The sequence below is a fragment of the Pongo pygmaeus genome, chromosome 7 (assembly GCF_028885625.2).
Source record: "Pongo pygmaeus isolate AG05252 chromosome 7, NHGRI_mPonPyg2-v2.0_pri, whole genome shotgun sequence".
Lineage (NCBI taxonomy): Eukaryota > Metazoa > Chordata > Mammalia > Primates > Hominidae > Pongo > Pongo pygmaeus.
Window position 1 is genome coordinate 66,619,117 of NC_072380.2, and position 19,281 is coordinate 66,638,397.

At 38.5% G+C, this 19,281-nt stretch overlaps 2 protein-coding genes across 2 annotated transcripts in view; both read left to right on the plus strand.

Annotated features, from left to right (window-relative positions):
* Positions 1-10,123, plus strand: part of RP1 (RP1 axonemal microtubule associated) — a 341,437-nt gene extending 331,314 nt beyond the window's left edge. Inside the window, exons 31-32 of the mRNA XM_063669462.1 lie at positions 4,152-4,233; positions 10,027-10,123. Of these exons, the coding sequence (XP_063525532.1) occupies positions 4,152-4,233; positions 10,027-10,123 (179 nt within the window). The remainder of the gene's footprint in view (positions 1-4,151; positions 4,234-10,026) is intronic.
* On the plus strand, positions 7,172-8,905 carry LOC129042925 (putative elongation factor 1-alpha-like 3). Its single transcript, XM_054499246.2, is given in 1 exon segment — positions 7,172-8,905. A coding segment is annotated over 1 exon segment (1,389 nt). The 5' UTR covers positions 7,172-7,198; the 3' UTR covers positions 8,588-8,905.
* Positions 10,124-19,281: the final 9,158 nt, after the last annotated feature.

Here is a 19,281-nt window from a genome sequence, read left to right on the forward strand (position 1 = left end):
ACCGCAACCTCCATCTCCTGGGTTCAAGCAATGCTTCTGCCTCAGCCTCCCGAGTGGCTTGGACTACAGGCTCATGCCACCATGCCCAGCTAATTTTTTGTATTTTTAGTAGAGACGGGGTTTCGCCATGTTGGCCAGGCTGGTCTCAAACTCCTGACCTCAGGTAATCTACCCGCCTTGGCCTCCGAAAGTGCTGGGATTACAGGCATGAGCCACTGGGCACAGCCTGAAGGAAACTTTGTAATGCACAGAAGCAAGAGTTCTAGAAGGATGGTTCCCAACTGGGGGCAAATTTGCCCCCTAGGGACATTTGACAATGTCTGGAGACTGTTTTGGTTGTCACAGCTGGTAGATGTTACTACCAGCACCTAGTGGGTAGAAGCCTGAGATACTGCTAAGCATTTTACCACACACAAGACAGTTCCACAACAAAGAATTATCAGGCCCCAAATGTTAGCAGAGCTGAGGCTAAGAAACCTCAGGTTCTAAGGTAAATCCATAGAAGTCAGTTGCTAGGTAGGTCAAAGGATATGATCATATCTGGCTCTCTAAGATAAACTACTAGTTTCAAAAGTGATTCTACTAAGTTTTTCTCTTACCTACAGTATACAAGAACTTCTATTATGTCATATGCCCGCCAACACCTGGTACACTTAATTTTTGCCTTTATTTTACATAAGTTGGTATAAAATAGTATTCCCTTTGGCCCTAATTTGCGTTACCCTGATTTCTAGGAACAGTGAGCATTCTTTCTTCTTCTTTTCTTTCATCCTTAACTGAATTTCTTTGTTTGTGGAAATACATGTTCTTGTCCATAATATTTAGGGTAAAGGCAAAGGTCCTCTAATAAAAAGTGATTTACAAAAAAGATTTTTTAAAGATAGCAGTGTATTCCACACACAGGTAACAGCCCCAAAGAGATAGCCATTCCCAGCCAGCCATCAGGGACCAGGTCCTTCTGCCTTGCTATTCTTCCATCACCTAAATCTCCTCTCCTCTGTGTGGTCAGAGCTGGTTACAGCACATGAAAGAGGGAAAGTCCCCTGCAACAGTGTCTTTTGAGCATGGGAGATGGCAGCTGCACATATGACTTCTGGCCACATTTCATTCCTGATAAACTAGTCACATAGTTCATCTGTGGCTGCAGAGACATCTGGGAGATGTGGGCCTCTCGCATTGCAGAAATGCCAAGAAAGGGAGAGCAACTAGCAGTGACTGGCACTATATCTTCTCTAGTTAGTGTTATATTTTAATGGCTGAAATTCTTAATTTTAAAGTAGTTTAAGAGTATAGTATAATTTTTAAATTATCACCATATTTTGTGTCTTATTTAAGAAAGTCTTCTCTACCCCCAGAGTATTCCAAATGGAGATATGTATGTATATATGCACAATCATGTGCTCCATAACCATGTTTCAGTTAACGTGGACCACATATATGATGGTAGTCCCATAAGATTATAATGGAATTGAAAAATTCCTATCACCTAGTAACATCTCTGCCGTTGTAATATTGCAGTGAAACACAATCCCTTTTCTATGTGTAGATACACATATACTTACCATTGTGTGACAATTGCCTACAGTATTTAGTACAGTAACATGCTGAACAGGTTATAGCCTAGAAGTATAGGCTGTGCCGTATCACCTAGGTGTGTAGTAGACGATACCATCTAGGTTTGTGTAAGTGCTCACAATGTTTGCATTATAACGAAATCACCTAATGATGCCTTTCTCAGAATGTGTCCCTGATGTTAATGACTACAAGTTTATACATCCACATACATATATTTTAAATCTTGTTTTTAAGATTTAAAATTTACTCCATCTGTAATTGATTTCTGTGTATGATATGAGGATGGAATCAACTTTCATTCTTTTCCATATGCATCATCAATTGTACTACCACTCTATATTGACTACTTCATCTTCACTTGAGAGCTCTACAAAGTCATCTTTATTTTATACAAGGAGTCATTGCTTTGCATGGAATCTATATGCACAAATTTCAGTTGCAATGATTTACTTAACACAAATCCCCAAACGGCATAGTTCAAATTTCAGCTACCATGCTCTAGTAACTGCAATTGCATAAGTACAAACTTTGCTGCCTGCTTTTTAGTCTACAAATCACTATGTGGATAGCAGATGCACATTCTCATCAGCAACCAGTCACATCACTTCTTCCAATGTCTGTCTGTTGGTGCTGGGTCATGGTGCATTTGTTATCAGTATATGCCTAGACAGCAAAGTGTATAGTTGTGTTGCTTCCTTGTTTACCAATAATGAATCCATGTGACAGTTTATAACAATATATCATTGAAAGATGAAAGTGTATCAAAGAAACGAAAAGTGGCAATGCCGGAAGTTCAAATCTAAAATAAATGGGGTTACAGACATAATTTACCACCATGAAAGTGTTGACACTGCCACCATTTGAGAGACTGTAGATTAGCAGCAAGAGGAAATTAATGAGGGGAATTGATGCCCATGGATGAGGAAGGTGGTGGTGACAAGGACAAAGGAGTTGATAAAAACTTCACTTAAAGGAATTCTGAGGTATTTTATGACATTGAAAACACAAAGAAAAAATATTGTAAGCTGATTCAAATTTAGGAGTTTAATAATTTGCTAAGATGCAAAAGATGCTTCCTCTGTATTATAAATTATATGATGAGAAAAAGAAGGCAAACACCAAACAATTCCTAAGTTTTTTTATTAGAAAAAAACATTTTAATTTTCAATGTTACTAATGTTTTAAATTATAGTGCATTAAATATTAATGTTGCTACTTTTCATTTTTTGTAGCCATTTTAAATTCACAGTAAAGATTTTTTGATGTTTTGAAAAAATGTTTAAAGATCATCAAGCAGTCATAATTTTTCCCTGTTGATTATTAAGATGGCTTGCATAGTTTCAGCTTGCAGTTCTTGTTATGGTTCCACACTAATGTGCAGAGCAGCGCTGCCTGTATCAAGTTTGCGTGAATGGGAAAGGTTAATTCTGAATTCATTTTCTGTCCCATAGTCAATTTATCTATGCCAGCCCCAATTCCACATTGCCTTGATTGGTATAGATTTACAATAAATGTTGATAACTGGTAGGGTGATTCCCCTCCCTTACTCAAGATCAGATGTGCTTGTGATATTCTTGGGCCTTTATCATCCACATGAATTTTATTACCAGCTTCTGGATTTTCATGTAAAACACTATGGTGAATTTGATTTAATTACATTGAGGTTTTGAATTAGTTTATGAGGAACTGACATCTTTATGATATCTTCCTCCTTACCAATATGAGATAGTTCTCCATTTATTTATGGCTTTTTTTGCTGTCATTTCCTACATTTAGATGATTTTTCTATAAATTATACTACATCTGATTTTAAATTTAATCCCAAATTCTTAAATTTTTATAGCAATTCAGCATTGTAACTTTCATTAAATTATGCTTTTTAACCTTTTCTCTCTGGTTAATAGAAATACACTGGATTTTTATGTATTAATTATATTTCTAACAATTTTTCTCATCACTCTTAATTCTATATTCTGTGATTTCTTTGGGTTTTTAAGTTAAGTCATATCTTCTGTGAATAATGACAGTTCTGTTTCTTTTTTCTATACTTATCAGTTTTCCTTTTCCTTTCTTCTTTCCCTCCTCTCCTTCCTCCCTTCTTCCCTCCTTCTCTCTCTCCCTTCTTTCCTTACTTTCATTTTTTCTTTCTTTAATTGTATTGACAAGTACAGTAATCAATGACTTCTAAATTTTCACTATTAAGAATGATGATTGATTGTGACTTTCCATTACTATTTAAACTTATAAATCTTCTATGACTTAACATAACTGAAATGCATTTATGTGAATTTACTTCTCTCTTTATTCTTGGCTCATGTGCTTTTAAATAATTTTTTTTTAAATTTTATAGAGAGTTTGGGTCCCTATCTTCTCTTTTCCTCTGCTTCTAGTATTCTGAGTAATTAGGTTGCTTACTCACATTTTCATTTCTCTACTGGCATAATTTGCATGTGCATATTTTTGTACCTTGACATGTGTACTTAAAAAGGAACATTTGGAGGACCTATGAATAAAATCACAATGCTGGTATTTTTATGCTAAAGAGTTAAATAAATCTCCTTTGTCAACTGACACAGGTAACGGATGGTTTCTTGGGAGTATTGTTGTCAAGTCTGAAGATGAAGACAGCAGTGAAGAGGTGCTGTTTCCATGCAACAGGTATGCTCTTAATGCATTATTATGCAAAATTATGCTCTCTTTGTCCAATTTATTCCACCTGTGTCCTCCAGCATGCCTCATCCCAGCTGTTGGACAACATCATTCTCTCCCTGAAAACCAGAGCTGAAGGCTCTCTCTCCTCAAGAAGCTGTCCTTTATCAGCACTAGTAATTCTGTCTTCTTTTGTAATCTCTAACATTTTTCTCTTCTGAAAAAAAGTATGGTGAAATGGAAAGAAATTGGATTAGGACTTGGAAAACAGGTTTTTCTTTCTGTTTCTAAAACACGTGCTAAGCTCCCTGCTAGTACTGCGAACTTGGGTACCACTCTTAACTTCTCTGAGGTTCAATGTCCTCATATGGAAGATGGCAACAATACCTGTTTCCCCTAGTTCATTTGAATCATTTAAACTCAGATGATGTATATATGTGAACTGTGAACTCTAATGCATTGTACTAATGTGGCATAGCTGTAATATAACAGGAGACTTAAGTGGCAAGGGTAACTGTAATTCCTTGGCCGGGTGGTCATAGGTGAATCACTTAAACTTCTGATTCTCAGTTTTCAAAGTTTTATGAGAATGATTAAATCTTCTCTACCTACTTTATAGAGTTATAATAAGTAGAATATCAAATGTACCTTAAAACAAAATGCACTAAACATAGAAATTGTGTAGTTAAGTTCCCTCCATTATTAACCAATCTACAGAATATGTTGATCCATTTGATCAGTCATTATGCAAGTAGTAATTGACCACCCGCCATGTCAAGAAGTGGGATAGATAATGGAGATCCAGCAATAAGGCATTCCAGTTTCTGTCGGCAAAGACCTATGGTCCCCACATGGGAACATGGGAAATGTTAACGACATGAGGGCAATGAGAGAGGCTTATATATGCTGTGAAGACCTGGGTGTCAAGGTTCTATGTCTATGTGATTGCATGTTCCTTGAATCTAGAGAACTCATGCATTGCATGTATTCATTTATCCATCCATTTAATATATTAATTTATCCATCCATTTATTTATGCAAAAATAGTGCATGCCTGCTAGTTGTCAAGTACTATACCAAATCCTAGAGATTTAGAGATAAAAAAGTGGAGTCCTTGTCTTCAAAGAACTTCCACTTGATGCTCAATAAGGGAGGAGGGATGTAATGCTACACGAAGCTGGAGAGCTGAGTGTGCTCTGAGTTTAGTAGGTGGTTCAGCATCACTATTCCCTAAAGTGAGGGACACTCTTCAGACCTACAGAGAAGCACGTTAGTTGACTGACTGGATTTTACCTTACTATAGTTTCGATTCTAGGAAATAGTCATTCCTTTGAAACTTAATAAGGAGTTGCATTTTGTATGAACAAAATGTGTAGCACTTCTCTGATCATCTGTTTGTTTCTTTTCTCAATGCACGTTCATTTAAAATGCATGTAGTAGTAGCTATTGCCATTTTATGAAATTCAAGCTCTAGGAAGAGACCTTGTATTTTTATTTTTGCAAGAAATCTTAGTGAATAGGGAATAGAAGGGGCAAAGATTGAAGTTTTTTAGCACCAGATTTGGATTACAACTGCGTTACTTACCAGCTCTGGGAGCCTCAGTTTATTCTTATGTAAAATGGCAGTAATGACACCTATTTTGCAGGGTTGTTTGAGGATTTCAGACAATGTATATAAAGTACCTACAAAAGTGTCCTGCAATTATTAGAGGCTCCATGATGGTAAATGTTATTGTCATAGAAGCAATTTTAAAGAAATTTTTAGACATGATACTACACATGCAAATGAAGGGAGAAAACACACCTTTGTTTCTAGATCATGTGTCTAGTATTTAGAACTCTCAAATAATTGACTAAGTTTTACTTTTTAAATATTGTATCTGCACAGTCCAATATGGTAGCCACTAGTCACATATGGCTAATTAAATTTAAATTAATTAAAATCAAATCAAATAAAAATTCAGTTACTTGGTTGTACTAGCTACATTTCAAGTGCTGAATAGACACAGATGGTTAGTGACTACCATATTGGCCAGTATATATACAACATTTGGTTTTATATCACATCTAGATATTTGGTATCATATGAAGCTGTGTTTAATATTTTACAGTGTAGTTTATTGCTCTAAATGTGATGGTACCAATGAAATAATGTAAGTAGTAGATACTAGATTATTATTTTTCTAAATGTGCCACATTTAGCAAAGTCAAAAGGCATCCAGGGCAGGTGATAATGGTCGCATTCTCTTCCAAGCCAAAATTAATTTTACTGGCAATGCAAAGGAGTAGAAATCATGAAGGTGACTTATTTCTACATTTTAGAATAATTGCAAACCCTAGAAATTGGACTTATAGAAACAAAATGATGCAGATGAAAATATTTAAGATGTTTTATTGTATTATACTATCATATGGAATGATATGCACACAGGTGTATCATTGCACTGTTATCATTAACTTAACTATAGCAATATAAACTGTTTTCCTTGCCTTTTCTCTCTGAGGACCCAGGGTTAAATAAGTAATAAATAATTTATAATAATAATTAATTTATTATTATAAATAATAATTTACAATAATAATATATGATATATAATAAATAAGTAATAAAAAAGTTATCTTGCTATTCCATCAGAAGTGGAAGAAAGCATAGATAACATTTAGTTTCATGGTTTGACAGATGAGCAAACTGTGACCTAATGAGATTAATGGCATGCACACCTCAGACCCATTAGTCAGAAAGCAGGGACTCTTGGTTCCTTGGCCCTCTGGAAAGTTTTAATTTAGTGTCTATCAATCTGTTGCTTCTATGATATAACTATGATTTTGTGAATTATCTTCTACTGAAGAATTCCGCGCATAAGATATCAAGTTTGCTATAAAATTGTTTTGTAAGAAAGTTCTACTTTCACTTTTTCGCAACGGGTTTGCCGCCAGAACACAGGTGTCATGAAAACTACCCCTAAAAGCCAAAATGGGAAAGGAAAAGACTCATATCAACATTGTCATCATTGGACATGTAGACTCAGGCAAGTCCACCACTACTGGCCATCTAATCTATAAATGCGGTGGCATCTACAAAAGAACCATTGACAAATTTGAGAAGGAGGCTGCTGAGATAGGAAAGGGCTCCTTCAAGTATGCCTGGGTCTTGGATAAACTGAAAGCTGAGTGTGAATGTGGTATCACCATTGATATCTCCTTGTGGAAATTTGAGACCAGCAAGTACTAAGTGACTATCACTGATGCCCCAGGACACAGAGACTTCATCAAAAACATGATTACAGGGACATCTCAGGCTGACTGGGCTGTCCTGATTGTTGCTGCTGGTGTTGGTGAATTTGAAGCTGGTATGTCCAAGAATGGGCAGACCCGAGAGCATGCCCTTCTGGCTTACACACTCGGTGTGAAACAACTAATTGTTGGTATTAACAAAATGGATTCCACTGAGCCACCCTACAGCCAGAACAGATATGAGAAAATTGTTAAGGAAGTCAGCACTTACATTAAGAAAATTGGCTACAACCCCGACACAGTAGCATTTGTGCCAATTTCTGGTTGGAATGGTGACAACATGCTGGAGCCAAGTACTAACATGCCTTGGTTCAAGGGATGGAAAGTCACCCATAAGGATGGCAATGCCAGTGGAACCATGCTGCTTGAAGCTCTGGACTGCATCCTACAACCAACTTGTCCAACTGACAAGCCCTTGCACCTGCCTCTCCAGGATGTCTACAAAATTGGTGGTATTGGTACTGTTCCTGTTGGCCGAGTGGAGACTGGTGTTCTCAAACCCAGTATGGTGGTCACCTTTGCTCCAGTGAATGTTACAACAGAAGTAAAATCTGTCAAAATGCACCATGAAGCTTTGAGTGAAGCTCTTCCTGGGAACAATGTGAGCTTCAATGTCAAGAATGTGTCTGTCAAGGATGTTCGTTGTGGCAACATTGCTGGTGACAGCAAAAATGACCCACCAATGGAAGCAGCTGGCTTCACTGCTCAAGTGATTATCCTGAAGCATCCAGGCCAAATAAGCACTGGTTATGCCCCTGTATTGGATTGCCACATGGCTCACATTGCATGCAAGTTTGCTGAGCTGAAGGAAAAGATTGATCACCATTCTGGTAAAAAGCTGGAAGATGGCCCTAAATTCTTGAAGTCTGGTGATGCTGCCATTGTTGATATGGTTCCTGGCAAGCCCATGTGTGTTGAGAGCTTCTCAGATGATACACCTTTGGGTCACTTTGCTGTTCTTGATATGACACAGACAGTTGCGGTGGGTGTCATCAAAGCAGTGGACAAGAAGACTGCTGGAGCTGGCAAAGTCACCAAGTCTGCCCAGAAAGCTCAGAAGGCTAAATGAATATTATCCCCAATACCTGCCACCCCACTCTTAATCAGTGGTGGAAGAACGGTCTCAGAACTCTTTGTTTCAATTGGCCATTTAAGTTTAGTAGTAAAAGACTGGTTAATGATAACAATGCATCGTAAAACCTTCAGAAGGAAAGGAGAATGTTTTGTGGACCACTTTGGTTTTCTTTTTTGCGTGTGGCAGTTTTAAGTTATTAGTTTTTAAAATCAGTACTTTTTAATGGAAACAACTTGACCAAAAATTTGTCACAGAATTTTGAGACCCATTAGAAAAGTTTAAAGAGAAAAAAAACAAAAAGAAAAAAGAAAATTCTACTTTCTGGAGTGTTTGGAGCATTTAGATGACATAAGCTTTACTGTCTTCCCCAGTATAGATTATCAACTACTTAAATGCAAGTCCCCTTCTAATTATGGGAAAAGAAAAGGTCTCTGAGAAGGAAGTTATTTATAACTTTATTTGTGGAGTTTCAAAATAACCAAGATATAGAGGGGTTATATTTTGTGTTGTGGGAGCCTCTAAGATTTCTGCACCCATCTGTTGTATTGCTGTAGAGAAAAATCAGAAGAATACCCATCACCAGCATTTACTGAATGCTTTCCAAGGAATAGGCTTCATGTTAAAGCCAGAACTGCACACAGATACTTATTTGATCCCCACAGCTAGCCTACAGGTAGACTCTGTGATATTTATATTTCAAAGACAAGGAAATTGTCTTTGAAATATAAAAATAGTAAATTTTTTGCCTGAATATATTAATAATTGGTGGAGTCAGGATTCAGATCAAAATATATTTGACTCTAGAACTGTACTGTCTCACATGGGAGCCACAAGCCACATATGTCTACTGAACTGTGGCTCTTCCAATGTAGGTATAAGATACATTCCAGATTTCAAGAATGGAGAATAAAAAAGAATGTGATATAATTTTTATACTGATTACATGTTGAAATAATTATCTTTTGAATTTATGAAAATTCAAAATATTAATTTTACCTTCTTTTTACTTCTTTCCATATGTGGTTTGTATTCTAGTTCTCTTGAAGAGTGCTGTCTTAGAGTCTGAGAGTTTAGCCACTGTGTATACCTGCCAGTCACATGACAGGAGAGAAATAACAGCTACCACTAAGGAAACTCCAAGTGAGAAATTTTGACTATGTTAGAATATTTGTAATGTTACCAGAAGACTTTTCTAAAAGCCAAAATTTTAGAGTGAACCAATATGACTTTGCAACTTGAGTGTAGGAAAAAAGCTTGCCGAAGCTGGACTGCTAAATAATCTGGTGTGGCTTAAAATCTTAAATCGTTTTTTAAAATTTCAATCTCTCTAAAGGCCTCTTTAAATTCTTTCCATACTTTTTTTTTTCCTTTCTAACTAATGAGCCTTCTTTCAATGCTCTCTCATATTAATTGTCTTCTTTTTTCCATGGCAGATGGCTAGATGAGTACCAAGATGATGGCAAGACCCAGCGGGAATTGCTCGCAGAAAGTAGTTCCAGTGCAGGAGGAGAGACGGCTACCATCTCCTGAAAGGGCCCACTTGGGCCTATCACTCCAATATACTTTAAAAGGCTATTGATCTGATTGTGATAGTGCATTTGTCTTTTGCTTGGGCTGGAGCAAACACCTGGGGAGGGTCAGTTTGTGTTGGACCCACTCATTGTTTCTGAGAACTTCCAAAATTGGGAGGATGCACTGAGAGCTATGGCCAATAGCTGAACAAGATCAGCCCCTGGTATCTGGGGTACCCATACTGCTGCTGCTCACCTCTTCCCCCTCCTCTTCCTTCTCTTTTTCTTTCCCTTCCTCCCCCCTCTTCCCCTCCCTCCTCTCCCTTCTTTCTTTTCCTTTTTCTTTCAGAAAATCTGACTTACTGCTAAGGTTACTGAAATGTTTAAATAAGTAGTCTCTGTAGAAAATAACTGAAGAGGTACCTAATAACATTTGATGCATGAAAAACACTTTTATGCAACCTATGTTAATTTTAAAGTGGAAGTTTTATTGTTAGACAATGGTATGTCTCTCTCAGAATTAGTGGTAAGATCAATAAGAAAATGTAGAAAGAACCCAACCAATTGGGTTACCTTGTGTTCCCAGTGCATGTCCTGTGGGTCCACTTGCAGTTTCAGCTTTGAGCTGGTGACAGAGGCCTGCAGGCAGACAGCAGCAGAGTGCAGGGCAGATATCTCACATCCATCGGTCACTTTTTCTCATGAAGCCTCAAACACTTGTAAACTTGGTGCCACAGGTGCCTTCTTCTAATCCGTTAATTTGGCACATAAGCTAAAACTCATTTGCCAGCCCAGGAGAGGTCAGGTTGTAGCTTTTGATATCAAAGACACCTGTCTTTGAATCTCTATTTTGCCCCTGTGAGGTAGATGCTCTCATCACCCACATTTTGTAGATGAGGAAACCAACCCATGGAAAAGCCAAGTGACCTGCCCAAGCTTAGAGAGTGGAATGAGCAAGAGAGCCAGGATGTGACCCTAGAAGTCTGATTTCAGAGCCCATGCACATCCACACTGTGACCTTGGCCCTCCTGCCTTCCCTGCTTGTTTTTAGTATCCTGTGAAATCAGGCAGAGGGGCCGAGGAGACAAATCTTGCATAACACCTGCATGATTTTTGTCATCTGCAATAGTACCTGTACTAGTATACGCTTGATATTTTCTTCCTTGAACTGTGTATAAATCAGTGTATTTAGAGGTGAAGAGAGCTTGGCCTCATCCTAAATCGTATTCCAAATATCCATGAAATCACTGATTTAATATGTCATTACATTTTTTCCTAAAACACATTAAAATAAATCTATGTCTACCAAAAATTTTAGGTTAGTCTATATACTACCTAAAATTATTTTATAAATATCTAGTAGTCGGCACATTTCACAATTACGGTGTGTGTGTATATGTGTGTTTATATGTGTGTGTGTGTGAGCATGTGTGTATGTGTGTGTAGTACTTAACTCTGGCCTGGCAGATCATTATTAGTAAATAATGTTTAGTAAGTAGATGCTGTTGTTATAATGGTTTCCCTTTTACTAACACATGACCAAGAAATAATCCATTCCTTAGAAATGGTATATTTTTACATCTGAGGATGAAAATAAATCAAGAATACAGTTTCAGTGATTTGAGGTTAAAAACAGCCTTTTTTTTTTCTAAAGTTTCCAGTAGACCATATTAGAGGTAAGAAAAATAAGTACAATATTTCTCCCTTATTGGTGGTTTTGCTTTCTGAGGTTTCAGTTACCAGAAGTCAGCCACAGTCTGAAAATATTAAATGGAAAATGTCAGAAATAAACAATTCATTCATTTTCAGTTGCATGCCATTCTAATCAGTGTGATGTAATCTCATGCCATCCTGCTGTTTCCCATCCAGGATGTGAATATTCTCCTTGTCCCGAGTATCCATGAATCACTTAGTCCTAGTATTGCAGTGCTTGTGTTTGTCACCCTTATTTTACCTAATAATGGCCCCAAAGTGCAAGAGTAGTGACTCTAGCAATTCAGATATGCCAAAGAGAAGCTGAAAAGTGCTTCCTTTAAGTGAAAAGGTGAAAGTTCTTGTCTTAATAAGGAAAGAAAATACATTGAATGCTAAGGTTGCTAAGACCTATAGTAAGAACAAATGTCTGTTAAATTGTAAAGAGAGAAAAAGAAATTTGTGCATAATATAAATAGGGTACAATACTATCCATGGTTTCAGACATCCACCAGGGGTTTTGGAACATATCCCCCAAGGATAAGGGGGACCACTCCAGGCTGCACAGAAGATTGGAGAATCACCTCTTGCCCTTGATGACATTTATTTCATGGTGCCCTGCACAAAGCGGATACTGAACAAACACACTCGTTTACTAAGCAGAAGCTTGTGAAGCATCTCCCAGACACTGGAATAAACCGGCAAACAGCATAGTCATTTCCCCTGCCCTCTGAGGGGCCAGTGTTCTAGCAGGGACTTGAGTGAATAATGTGCATGCTGCAAACAGAGCCGAGGCGCCCTCCAAACTCGCAGGCCTAAGGAGGGAGAGAGATCTTATGCTCACCTTTGTATATTCAGTTCTTGGCATACCAGGTGCTCTCCGCTAACTCGCAGGCCCTATGGAGGGAGAGATATCTTGTGCTCAGCTTTGTATATTCAGTCCTTGGCATACTGCCTGCTTGTAGTCAGTGCTCTGTGTCTATTAAACACATGAATCATTCTTGCCTTACCACACAATACACCTTATTAGAGATTGAAATATTAAATGATTCCCAATTCAGTTTATATTTGTGCAGAATAAGTATTCACAGATAATTACACTCAGTGCCTCTAGTTTTACAAACTTTGCTGCAACAATACAGTTTCATTCCAAACGTAATCCTGCCTCTTTCTCCCCACCCTGCCACAGTTCATATTGGAGTTGTCTATTTCCCAGTTCTATCCAACAGAACATTTACAATTCTTCTCTTGAGGGGGGAGGTGATGTAAATACCAATTGGATCCATTTTATGTGGATTCTTGTTTATTTTATCCTTATAGTGCTCATTTCTTAGACATTGTCCAGATTCTGGGACTGTCTCAGTCCAAACCCCTTACATAATAGCTATTCCTTGAAAACTGGAAAACTAACAGTGAAGCTATATTTATTTCTAGGTTTTCAGAGACAGCAAAAAATTACTGACAGAGTGCATAGCACAAAGGCAGCAAATAGATTCTTAAAGATTGGGTGAATAGAGGCATTTTGGTCATGTCGTTTGTTTTTTCTTGTGGAGTGAATGATGTAAAACCCTCATCCATAAATCTGACATGCATATCCTTTAAAAATGCTGGTGAATGGTAGATAAGTGCAAAAACAAAGACCAGAAAACAAAATGTGGCCCATTTCATGGAGCACTACAGTTGCCTAGCACAACCCCTTGTCTTCACGGGTTTGCTTGTATCTGGGTTAAAGGCAAGATGGAGCGAAGAACACTTTTATCTGATGGATGCATCCTCTATTTTAACCAGCAAGTTATCGTAATGGTGCAATGATGATATGGATGGCCTTCAGGTGCTAATGTGTTTTCATATAAACTTCGCAAGCAGATTTAAGTTATGTGTTTGTTATAGCAAAGGATGATATAGCTTCTTTGTGGCTGTGGGTAAAATAATGTCTTGGACAGCTAAACTAATTGTTCTTTAATAAGGAGAGAGGCTCTCCAGAAAGCCCACCAGAGGTAGGTTTATCCTGCAGTCATCAGGGCTGATAATACTTTTGGACAGTTATATTTTAAGTTACTTTTAGAAGCAAAGACACAAACACTGCAAAGTAGGCCCTCCTTCACATCCAGGTAAGCTAATGTTTTTTAAATGGAGGTTCCTTTTCATTCTTTCAGGCAGTGGGATAGAGTATACTAGAAAAAGATCCCTGGGTTCTGAAATTAATCTTGATTCTCTACCACAAAGAGTGTGAAGTCCTAAGAATGTAGCATCAACTTCCTTGGGCCTCTGTTTCCAGGCCTCTATGAGGATGACTAAAGAGTACCAATTAAAGTGATTACTAAGCTTATAAATATATCAATTACTTGATTATAGGGTCAACATTAATATTTGCAAGCTTATTCACATCAGTTGATTGAAACTTTGCAAACACACCATTCCCTAGGCCTTTGCCCATGTTGATTTCTTTGCTTGGAAGGGCCTTCCCTTCTTGCCCGGAAAATTCCTATTCATTTTCTAAGAACATGCTTGATGTTCTTTGAATCAGTCAAAACTAAGGCTCCCCCATCCTCTGTGTTTCCATATTACCCTGTCCTTCTCCTCTTACTGTAATTAGCATTTTACATAGTGGTCATGTATCTCAGTTCACAAAATCAGAAGTGTGACAAATATTACTTTTGTTTTCTGTACGTCAGCTTAATGTTCAGCTCCTAATCTCTGTCACACAGATTCATAGAAAATTCCTGTTCTTTTCTTTTCTTTCTTTTTTTTTTTTTTGAGACCGAGTTTCTGTTTCGCTCTTGTTGCCCAGGCTGGAGTGCAGTGGCGCGATCTCGGCTCAATTGCAACCTCTGCCTCCCGGATTCAAGCAATTCTCCTGCCTAGCCTCTCAAGCTGGGATTACAGGAGTGCACCTCATTTTCAAGCATAATTGAGGCACATTGTCCTTTCTAAGGGGCAACAGAATCCTAGAAGCTTATACTCTGTTTAGAGAGAAAAATGCTTTTCTTCTGAGTCTATCATTGTCCCTGCCACAGTCTGTTTTCTCTCTGGACCACTCACACAGTACTAGACTTTTTGGCATGGCTGAGAACCCAAGTGCCTCAAGACACTCCTTTCTAGGCTGCTTTGTAGCCCTCCCCTAAGAGGAAGGGTGCATCTCCTCCAGGTCTCTCCTTACTCAAGACAACAGATTTCACGGGGATCCTGCTGCTCTAGGGCTCAGAGACCTCTTTTTTTCTGGTCGATAAAAATCTCTTTTCTTTTCCCTGTTGCTTCTCAAAAGCCTCTCTGTTTTTCCTCCTATATCAGTACAACTAATACAAGTTATTGGATTTTTTTTAAAGTGTTTTGATTTTTATAGAAGACTGGATGTTGTTTTTAGTATGAACATGATGATGGCAGACAAAAGAACTTTCCCTTTCTGTTCTTATTCAAATTAACAAAGAGAATGGAAAACCTATTGAGAGGTGACAACGTGCTAGCAGCCCTCACTGGCTCTCAGCGTCTCCTACGCCTCAGGTCCGCTCTGGCGGCTCAGGAGGAGGTCTTCAGCCCGCAGCTGCACTGTGGGGGACCCCTCTCTGGGGCTGGCTGAGGCCGGAGCTGGCTCCCTCTGCTCGGTAGAGGCGCGGGCAGGAGCCAGGCCTGGCGCTCAGGCGTGGGGGCGGGTTCCGGGTGGGTGCGGGCTGGGAGGGCCCGCACTCCGTGCGGCCTGCAGGGGCCTGCTGTGCTGGATCGTGGGATGAGCTCCCTCTGGGCTGCAGGCGGGCCGGGCTAGATGCCACAAAGTCCTGCCCACCAGTTGGGCTTCTGGGTAGGGTGGGGACCGGGAGAACTTTTCTGTCTAGCTAAAGGTTTGTGAAGGCACCAATCAGCACTCTGTGTCTAGCTAAAGGTTTGTAAATGCACCAATCAGTGCTCTGTGTCTTGCTAATTGGGTAGGGGCTTGGAGAACTTTTGTGTCTAGCTAAAGGATTGTAAACGCACTAATCAGCACTCTGTGTCCGGCTAAAGGTTTGTAAATGCACCAGTCAGCACTCTGTGTCTCGCTAGGTTTGTAAACGCACCAATCGGCACTCTGTGTCTAGTTAGAGGTTTGTAAACGCACCAATCGGCACTCTGTGTCTAGCTAAAGGTTTGTAAACACACCAATCAGCACTCTGTGTCTAGCTAAAGGTTTGTAAATGCACCAATTAGCATTCTGTCAAAACGGACCAATCAGCTCTCTGTAAAATGGACCAATCAGCTCTCTGTAAAATGGACCAATCAGCAGGATGTGGGTGGGGCCAGATAAGGGAATAAAAGCAGGCCACCTGAGCCAGCAGTGGCAACCCTCTTGGGTCCCCTTACACGCGGTGGAAGCTTTGTTCTTTTACTCTTTGCAATCAGTCTTGCTGCTGCTCCCTCTTTGTGTCCCCGCTGCCTTAATGAGCTGTAACACTCACTGCGAAGGTCTGCAGCTTCACTCCTGAAGTCAGCAAGACCACGAACCCACCAGAAAGAAGAAACTCCGGGCACATCTGAACATCTGAAGGAACAAGCTCCAGACACACCATCTTTAAGAACTGTAGCACTCACCGCGAGGGTCCATGGGTTTATTCTTGAAGTCAGTGAGACCAAGAACCTACCAATTCTAGACACACTATGGTCTCCAATTTAAGTGAAAGCAGGAGTTAGTGAACACCTGCAAACTCCCGGGTACACAGTGTGAGGCCTGCAAAAGCCACTGACACAGACAAAAGCTAAAGGCCCAAGCAGCGGCAAATCTCAGAAAGTGCCAGCAGAAGTCCGCTTCCCAAGGTTGTGTGGCCCATTGGGAGGTACAAAAGCTATATTTTAATTGATAACAGCTTGAAAAGATGTGTGTCTGGAGCCTGATGGAGAGGAGGGTTGAGATTAGGCAGAAGCTGTGTAGAGGAAGGTGGAGTAGGGAATGTGTCTTTGAGGTCGTTAATAGTTAAAGAGTTCCCACAAATAATTTGCCAAGGAAAAGGAACAGTACACAGTAAAAACAAAGCTAAGCCTTAAATAAAAACAAAGAAACAGTAATAAGTATCTGCAGAAATAACACATATCTGACACAGCCTTTGGATATTGGAAATGTCAATATAGATTATAAAAACATCTATAGCACTACTTCAACAGGTTAAAAAATATCTTCTGCTGTAAAAAACTATGAAATTAATCTAGCATATTGAAAAGAAAAATAACCAAACAGGACTTATGGAAATTAAAAAATAGAATACTTAAAATTTAAATCTAGGTTTATGTGTTTAACGCAAATTAGGCTCAGTTGAAAAGAAAATTTGTTCACTAGAATATAAACTAGAAGGAATTTTCTAGAATGTAGCAGAGAAAGATAAATAAATGATATGTATGATGGAGAAGTTTCCAGAAGTGTTGAAATATATCATTTCACAGATTCTTCAATTTCCAGGAGATCAATACATTTCAAACTGGATTCAATTAAAAATATCCATATCCAGAGCCAATGTAGTAAAATTGTTGAGTATCAAAAACATACAGAATATTTAACAAACAGCCTGAGAGAAAAGCTAGTTACCTTCAAAGAAGCAGATTGTACAAGATCAACAAAGAAAACCAGGGAATGGAGTAATACCTTCAGGATACTGAAAAATTATAAAAATAACCTAAAATTTTCTAGCCAAGGAAAATATATTTCCAGAATGAGACCAAAATGAAGATATTTTCTTTTTCTTTCTTTTTTTTTTCTTTTGTTTTTTGAGATGGAGTTTCGCTCTTGTTGCCCAGGCTGGAGTGCAATGGCGTGATCTCGGTTCACCACAATCTCTGCCTCCTGGGTTCAAGTGGTTCTCCTGCCCCAGCCTTCCTGAGTAGCTGGGATTACAGGCATGCGCCACTACGCCCGGCTAATTTTGTATGTTTAGCAGAGACAGGGTTTCTTCATGTTGGTCAGGCTGCTCTCAAACCCCCGACCTCAGGTGATACACCCACCCACCTCAGCCTCCCAAAGTGCTGGGATTACAGGCATGAGCCACGGCACCTGGCCTAAATGAAGATACTTTCAAACATAGACACAAAAATTCTTAGAGAGTTTGCTGTTAGTCCCTCACTAAAGGACATTCTAAAGCATGTACTTCAGGCAGGAAAAAAGTGACTCTGGATGGAAAGGCTGAGATGCAAGAAGGAATGATGACCATGGGAAGTAGAAAATATGTAGACACATCTAAAATAACATTGGCTGCATTGAAATATTGTTAAAAATAACATGAGATAAAGTTGAAACAGGAAACAACAAATAACACATAAGTCTGTGAGTTGGGTGGGGGTAAGTGAAGCACTGTATTCTAAAGCCCCTGGATGATCTAAAAGGAGGATGGAGATATTTGATTTAGTGTGCTTGTTTGAATTTCTAGGGTAACCACCAAAAGAATAAAAACAGAATAAAATTTCCAAGCAAGTATAAATGTGGTGAAAAGGTTTAATCCATCAGGAAGATATTACATAATTTTAAATTAATGTTACTAGTAATATAGGCTCAAATGACATAATGCAAAAATAAGCATACGTTCAAGTAAAAATAGATACAGCCTGTTTTACATACATAATAGTATAAGAAGATTTTAAATATGTACTTCTCTTGGTAATTTGGTAAATAAGGAAGAAAAAAATGTTAAAGATGGAGAAGATTTAAATGACATGATTAACAAAGGCCATAATAGAGATGTGTAAAACTCTGCATCTGGCAAATGCCAATGCACATTCTTTTCAGATATATATGTAACATCATCAAAATTGGGTATGTGTTGGGCCATGAAACAGTCATAAAATTGAATGAAATACAGATACATCAATAACATGGATGGATTTCATAATAAATCATAATTGTATAATGTTGAATAAAATAAGCCAGTAACACAAATATATGAGTGTATTTACATTTATATAAAAGTCAAAAGCAGGCAAAAATTTCACAGATAATATTTTCTTACATATATATAATATATTAAACTATTTTTAAAGGCCCAACAGTTATTACCAAAAAGGTCGGGAAGATGGTGGTGCCTGCGAGAGAAGGCTGTGGCCCATGGCGGGCCTTCCAGGCAATTGACAGTGTTCCTTATTTGACCTTTTTTTTGATGGCTACATGAGTGTTGATTTTATAATTATTCTTTATGCTTTCATAGGTGTTTTTGTGGTGTAATATACATAACATAGAAGTTAGCATTGTAGCCATTTTTAGGTGTACAATTTAGTGGCATTAAGTTCATTCACAGTGTTGTGTACATCACCACCATCCATCTCCAAACCTTATCATCATCCCAAACAAATGCTTTGTGGCTATTAAACAATGTCTACCCACTCCCCTGTTTCCTGTAGCCCCTGGTAACCTCTGATCTAATTTCTGTTTCATTAATTTGCCTAATTCTGGACATTTCATATAAATGGAATCATGCAGTATTTGTTCTTTTGTGTGTGACTTTTTTCATTAAGCATAATGTCTTCAAGGTTCATCCATGT